This window comes from Vipera berus (assembly GCF_964194415.1).
Source record: "Vipera berus genome assembly, chromosome: 3".
NCBI lineage: Eukaryota > Metazoa > Chordata > Lepidosauria > Squamata > Viperidae > Vipera > Vipera berus.
In genome coordinates this window covers 39,485,748-39,493,522 of record NC_138204.1, presented here as the reverse complement: position 1 = coordinate 39,493,522, position 7,775 = coordinate 39,485,748, and the positions used below count along the sequence as shown (strand labels likewise).

The following is a 7,775-nucleotide window of genomic DNA, read 5'->3' as shown; positions in this document are numbered from 1 at the left end:
GGCATTCCCAGAGTATACCAGTTCCACAAATATTATGCAATATGCCCCAAATGCATGCCTGGATGGGCATGAGCTACACAAAAATCTTTGTTGTCCTATATTCTAGGATTGTATCTAAGAGATTGTGCTCCCTCAGACACAGTAGGTTCACAACCTGACAACCCTAAAGGACCAAAAGAAACTAGTCTGGGAGGATTTTGCCTGGTTGCTGCTAATATATCTCTCTCCACCCCAGGTCCAACACTTAACAGAATAGGAATACCAGAACAGTTTTAAGAAGCAATGAAAACCAAACTACTTTGCCTGTATTACCATCAGCTAGATCCCTGCTAGCAACAAAATTGTAAATATTTGCTTGAAATCAGTTTATTTCCCATACACGTTACATCCAAAGTTAATCATTTGTGGGTAAATAGAGCCACTTAGACATTAGCAGCAATATTGCCTAAAAACTGCTAAATTAAAAAGTTTTGCTAGGCGAAAACCAGTGCAAGGACTGGACACTCAAACTGACTTATTTTGGACATAGGAAGATGCAGCACAAAACTGATCTCACTTTAAAACAGAGTGTTGTAGATTTAGTAGCAAAAGCAAATGCCGTAGTTAATCATATCAGTTTTATGGAATGTCTGGTTCACAATAGAAGGTCATTTGGTTGCAGAGAAGTGCTGATAAGACACTTTATTTGTTTGAGAGTCCTTAGTGCTCTCTGAGCTTGGTTATCTTGCAGATGTTTCATTATTCAAACTATATAACACAAATTATACCTAAACTTTCATTATGCAAATTATATAACAAAATGTATATAGGGCAGCTGCTCGTCCAGAACATGAAAGCAAAATCATCTTAATCAAAGGAAGTGTTGGAAGAAAAGTCTTCATCATGATTCAGTCCAAGCTGGGAACAAACATGGCAACTGCTTTAGGAAGAAGATTGTAGTTTATTGAAGAGCAGAACCAGACAGGAAGATGGCTGGCAGAAAAGAGAGTGAACACATGTAGGGAGTAGGTTTTTATACCCTCTGGAGCCTTTTCTTTGGAGTGGTTTCCTGTTCCTGTTTTGAGGCTATTTCCTGTGTCATGTATTCTGACCTGAGTCTGGGTTTCTTTCTGGTATTCTGATGGTGATGGGTTACTTCTATTATGTGCAAAGGTCATATCCTGCTTCCCTGGGGCTGGGGTATGTAGATTTTAGGACTTTGTCTTCTTAATCTCCTAGCTCCATGGATTTACATCTGCATCTCTGTAGAGCTGGTCCCTGCTTGAGGAAGGAAGACCCAGGGCTATTAAGAAAACTGCATGCTTTCCTGCCTCTTCGAGATCCTTTGAGGAAATATATTTTTCTGCCCTTTTAATATTTCCTTCTCTGGGGGGCTGACTTCCCACAGAAGGATATGTGTAAGTAGCTAAACAAATGTAAAGGCTCAGTTTAGGGATCAAAATTAGAAAAGCACTGAATAGAGCCATTAGCTCTTGAAGCTATTTTTAAAAATAATCACATTGTAGCAGTCTATCATACCACATGTATGATTAAATGTATATGAGACACCATTTGTAATCTGCAAAGTGTATTTTGTGCAATACATAACTTACTGTATTGCAATGATGCATGTTGGGCTTATACATTGGTAAGTTTTGCAATAAAGACCAGTTTCTACCGATCTGAGAGACACTAAATCTAGTCCCTCCGGTTGTGGGGAAAATAGGAGTAGGAAGGTGTGTTGCCTACAGTAACAAATGCCTGGAGTCATTTGTAAAAACAAGGGTGGGATACAAATTAATTAATTAAATAATCATTTCGATGCCTAAGGCGTAAATTCCGAATCCCCTCCTCGGTGTGATTAAAAAAGTCAAAAAAACAATTGACACACCTTCGATTTGTCTAATGAAATAATTCCGGAAATCTCTGTAATAATGATGAGGATTCATTTTATGTGTGACATTTATAACTGTCGTATCTATGGGAAAGTACCTCCTTTACGGAAACCGAAACCGAAACCAGATGATAAAGCTGTTCCGGCTTCCGTATCTTTCTTTTCTGGGCCAACAGAGAGGAGCTTCAGGGAAAACGAAAGGGATTGGCAGAGGGGCCGGTGTGTTTTTAGTTTCGTTTCTTCCTCTTTCAAGTTTGAGCTTTCAAGAGGAGGAGCTCAGGGTAGGCACTTACTTCCCCAGGCGAGAGGAAACGGTCCCGCCGCCGCCTCCGTTTACGAGCAAGCGAAGGAAAGTGAAGCAGCTCCCGCGAAACCGATCGCCATGCCCAAACTTTCCTTTTGGAAGACGAGGGAGATCGGAGAGGAGTTTGTACAGTTCCTGCAGGATTCTGGCAACCGGCAAACGAACAGCAGGGTTGCCTTGAAAACACTGTACGACCAGGAGTTCCGGTATCGGTAGGTGGTCGAACGCTTGAAAAATGGGTCTGCAGAGCACTGTGATGTGACCACTAGCTTTTTCGTAGAAATGGGTCCCGTTTTCCTCCGAAGGGGAGTTTAAACTTATTTCTCCTTAACAGTAAGATCGAAGGCATGAACTGCATGGGGCGCCGGCTCCGTTTTTTCCCCCGGCGTCGCTTAATTCCGGCGCTGCATCTGATGGGCGCTGGGCGCCGTCTGGAAATGAGGTGATGAGGGGCGGAAGACCGCGATTACTGTAGGAGGATAGGGAGCTAACAGCTTTCCATTCAGTATTAAATGCTAGCCCAGAAAACATTTTTGGTAGGCAGGAAACCTTGAGCAAAGTAACGAAGATCTGGGGAGGAAACAGTATGGAAGGAGAATTAAAGTAAGCGTTGTCTTTGCAGAAGATCTGAGTGGAATTAATTCAGATTGCGAAGCCCAACCGTGTTTGGTAGATTGCTTTAAAGTTAAACAAATTGGCTTTCGAAGGTTTCTATTGGAACTAGACATTAGATAAGCCACTTTGGGTATCCTTGGCTAGTAAACCTTTCCTCGGTGACTTACAGCCATTTTGTCCGTCTTTTTTGTTTATTTTTAACAATTCAAGGCAAGAAACCTGATTTACCCTTAACTAACTTCCGTTAAAGTAGATGGGTTTGATGTTACAAAAAGACAGGTATAAGATTCTGTGCACAGAAGATTTATTAAATTTGGACAATTCACTTAGAAGGAACTTATTCCCAAAGAATTAGGCCTACTTTGAGACGTATCTCTTCCGGTTCTGTATGTTCTTCTGGTGTTGAGGGGAGACTAAAACACATGTAATTTCCATATCTTAAGTAACTTTTATGAGGAGGCTCTGTGGAGGCCTTGGTACTCTTTCTTAATCTTCGTTTTGCTGTTCGAATTTCTATTGTAAGGTGTGGGAAGTCAGCTCCCCAGAGAAGGAAATATTAAAAGGGCAGGAAAGTACATTTCCTAAAAAGAAGTTAAAAAGGCAGAAAAGCATACCCAATTTTTCTTAATAGCCCCAAGTCTCCCTCCCCCAAGCAGAAACCAACTCTATAGAAATGCAGATGTAAATCATTCAGGAAGGTTGAAGCTAAGAAGACTTCAGACATCTAAAATCTACATACCCCGGCCCCAGGGAGGTGGGCTGGGACAGACAACCAGCAAGAATCCTGGAGGGGCACACCTAGGCTCAGGACAGAATACTGACCAAGGAAATACAAAGCTTGAAACAGGAAATAACTCCAGACAATAGAGTCCAGGGGGTATAAAAACTCACTGCCCACATGTGGTCACTGTCTTCTCTCACTCTTTTCTTTTGGATCCATCTTTCTGTCTGACTTTCTTCTGCAATAAATTACAACCTTCTTCCCAAAGCAGTTGCCATGTTTATTCCCCGCTTGGAGGAACCACGGCGAAGACTTTTCTTCTAGCAATTGAAAGAAATCTTATACGCCTTTGTTAAATCAGTTCAAAAATCATCCTTCCACAAAGAAGGAAGACAAAGTAAAAACAATGGCAATCAAACAATCTGTGATTTGTAAAATTAGTTAACATAACAGATTGCAAACAGTTTTTCAAGAGCAATTATTTTAAGACCCTTGAAGAAGCTGAGGACTAATTTTCCCCACCATTCTGGAACATAGAGATTTTTTTTTTTGGGAGAACTGTTAACAGGAAGAGATTCTGCCACTTATACTGCTGTTGTCCGGCCAGTCCCTAACTGTCCACTTATTTCATCACTTGGATTTCTTATTTCATCACTTGGATTTCTACCTGGCTTTGCAACTTGCTGCACATTTTTCCCAAAGGGAAAAAGAAAAGATTTGAAACTGGGTTTGATCTTAGTCACATCTAAAAAAATGGAGAAAGGTGCAGTCTCCATTTTGTTTATTTACTACATTAATGAAGTAGGAACCTGTTTGCTGTAGTAGTTAAGGTACTGATCAGAAATCAGAAGACTAGCTTGTAGGCTTCCTGCAGGCAGCTTGTGATTGCATTGCTGAGGTAAACTCCCCCATTCTGTGGTATGCCTTTAATGTTTTGTATCTTGCCTCAGTCCTTAAGTTTCTCAATAACAAACTATTTCCAAAAATCTCACCAGAAAAGCTACTGGTACTCATCCAAGCAGTCACAAGAAGCCAAGACTCATTGAAGATTGTGCGCCTAAGTCCATTCACAGAGACATACCCCAAACCTCCCCCAAGATTTATATTTGCTAATTTTTTTCTGAATAATTTTAGCCTAAATGATATAGGGCCAGGTTGTCAAAATATTTTTCATCTTGATTTGGACTTGGTGCTAGATATTTTTTTACAGCTATGCAACAGGTGCACTCTCATCTACTGCTAAACAAAATAGGTTGTGTATCAAGCTCCTTAACTGCAGACCATAATCAAGGAGGCAAGATTCATAAGGCCTTTCATTAATGAAATTTAAAGTTAGGAATTACTGGTCAGAATTCAAAATCTTAAAAATCGATATAGGAATACGCTACAGTATGGTAGTCTAGTCCTTTATGGCTGAATTTATTAACAAGGTATTCTTGAAGGTTTTGCATTTCTTTTCCCCAGGCTGTGTTTTATAATGGGCTACGAATCTGTTTGATAAGCCAACTAGGATGTCTCTCATTTCCCAGTTGTTTGCGTCTAGCAATACTCTTAACCACTGAACAATCTATTACACTCTAAAACAGCAGTTCAGTTAGAGTTTGTCTTAAATTATTTCACAGCCATTAATGAATATTTACTGGATTCATTAATAGTAACATCATGAGCAATTTTTTTAAAAAAAATGATTTTAAAATGTTAAACATTTTGTTACAAACAGGGCTTGATGATCATGAACACAATTTTAAATTTTTTATGTTTGCAATGTCAATAACAGGTCTAGTAACTTACCTCTCTGTAAACTACAAGCAGAGGTTAATAAATAGAAAACAAATACAGTACAGCCAATGAGTCATTTGCAGTATAAAATCCACTTCAGGAGAATAGAAAGCAAAACATGTATACATAAGAAATTTGTGCATTTCTAAGATTGGAAAGCTAGGTTTATGATCCTGAAGTGGGAGAGTATTGAATTTTCTACACTGAACTTTATCAGTTCAAATATTTTTGGTTACTGTAGAAGTTTGACATTTATGTAGCAAATGAAATTTTAACTGGAGATGTGGGGTTTTTTTTATAATAGGACAAATAAAACTGAAATTTAAACTACAGTTAAATCTGAGATACTGCAAAAAGAAAGTCAAATTGTAAACATATTCCTTTGGGTTTTGTAATTTAGTAATCCAAGTTTCTGTCTTATGTTAAATGCATTTATAAAAAAATAAATTATTTTTAAAAAACTAAGGTGGGAGATTCTTATTGGAGCTACATTTGAAAGAAGGAGGCTAACACTTTCCTTCCTGTTAGAAAAATGTGCTTGCCCTTCCTCGATGCTGTAAATCCAGAACATAGCTTTTTATTTGTGCCATGGCAGAAAGAATGGTTTGAAACTTAATTATGCAAAATCCTAAGATTTCCAAGAATAATAACAAAGCCCCTCTAAAAAAAGGAAGCTAGAACATATCCAAGAGAATTGAGCTGCTCAAAAACTGTCTGTGTGCTTATGCAGGTATATACAATAAATATTTGCAATATTTATCACAGTGATGTATTCTTACGTACGCTTCAAACCTTGGCCCTCTCCCCATAAGCTGCTACTGCTGATCCTTGGATTTTATGCTTATGAGTATGTGGAGTATTTGATATCCCAAAGACAATGACAGATTACAATATTTCATTGAAATAGGCCTCACAATTAAATAGAAAATATTTGTTGCTAGAATTCAAGCTTTCTAGTTGAAATTATATAGTTTTCCTATTATAGTACTGATAAATATCAAGCTATATCAAGGTTACCTAAGCCTCTAGTATCCTTGGCTACATCCCCCTAAAGGTTTGCCATTGAATTGTGATGTTAAATGTGGTGTAACATTAATAGCTATTATTTATTAAATTTCTATGCTGGCCATCTCCTTAACAAAGTGACTCGTTTAACATAATAAAATTTAAGTCTTTTTCTGCTTCCATTTACTTTTGAACTTACCGTATCTCTCCAAAGTTTGGTTTTACTAAAAAAAAATGGAAAAAGCTTTGCCTCCATTATTTATTCCAAAGCAATATTTATTGAACAATATTCTTCATATCGATCCATATTCCTTATGTAAATCAGGATTAACTTTTTGTACCAGCTAGTTAGTACTTGCAGTATCAATTAATAAATTGAAGGGGCTATATGAAATGCATGTATATATCCTTTAAATTTGTTTGTATGTAGCCAAAAAGGGGTCTGGAGACTAAAAGATAAGAACAGTTGCAGGAATTGAGTATGAGTAGTCTAGAGAAAAGAAGGACTGGGGGTGACATGACAGAGTATTCCAGTATTTGAGGGGCTGCCACAAAGATAAGGAGATCAACTTATTTTCCAAAGCACCAGAAAGCAAGACAAGAAACTAATCAAGGAGAAAAGCAACCTGGAATTAAAGAGAAAACTCTCTAACAGTGAGAATAATTAACCAGTGGAACAGCCTGGCTGAGGAATTCTAGGAGCTGAAGTCCACAAGTCATAAAAGGGCCAATTTTGAAGACCCCTAGTATAGGGTCTCCTACCTGAGCAGGGGGTTGGACCAGAAGACCTCCAATATCCCTTCCAACTTTATTCTGATGGATTGAACTACAGACACATATGCACACATATACAGTAGATACACATGATAACTTTGGAAAAAAAACCTATGTTGAGTTTTAACTTGCTTCTTCCTATGTAGTGCTGTTCCTTTCCTGTAATTCTAAATGACAGTAGCTTTAGCTTTCAGGATCCACTAAGTCTTTGAGCCTCTTAAATTAATTTTATTCATAAGCAGTATGCTAGCCCTGAAGGAAATACAGCTTTATATTCTTTTATATTCTAAGTGGCCTTCATTTCTCATTTATTTTTCTGATACTTTGTTCTGTGATTGGTTGGCTATATGGTTGGCAGGAGCAAACAAATAGAATTGCCTGTTTGTTCAGTTATATTTCTGTATTATATTTTTGGTATTGTGGACTGTTTAGGTTAAGAAATTGCTTCTGATCTTTCTCTTAAGCAGTAGAGCAGACATGTCAAATTTGCGACGTCGCACAACGTATCAGGACAGTTTTGCCATTGCCAGCAATATGGTGGCTGCGGCTTCTGCATGATACGTGCAGCCCGCGGGCCAGCAGTTTGACACCCTTGGAGTAGAGGAAACGAGATTGAGGAGTACCCAGAACACCATAAGTGTGAGAAGGGATTTGTGTATGTGTGAGTAGTCAACTAATGCACATGTTTAGTAGTTGAATAAAAA

The 7,775-nt window shown here is 38.3% G+C and overlaps 1 protein-coding gene across 13 annotated transcripts in view; it reads left to right on the top strand.

Annotated features, from left to right (window-relative positions):
- The first annotated feature begins 2,202 nt into the window (after window positions 1–2,202).
- Window positions 2,203–7,775, top strand: part of MOV10 (Mov10 RNA helicase) — a 48,545-nt gene continuing 42,972 nt past the window's right edge. For 11 of the 13 annotated variants that reach the window (XM_081323392.1, XM_081323391.1, XM_081323396.1 and 8 more), the window contains exon 1: window positions 2,206–2,389. In XM_081323392.1, the coding sequence (XP_081179518.1) occupies window positions 2,256–2,389 (134 nt within the window). In that variant the 5' untranslated portion in view covers window positions 2,206–2,255. Of the gene's footprint in view, window positions 2,390–6,683; window positions 7,733–7,775 lie in introns of those variants that run through there. The other 2 variants (XM_081323393.1, XM_081323394.1) reach the window with 2 other exon arrangements.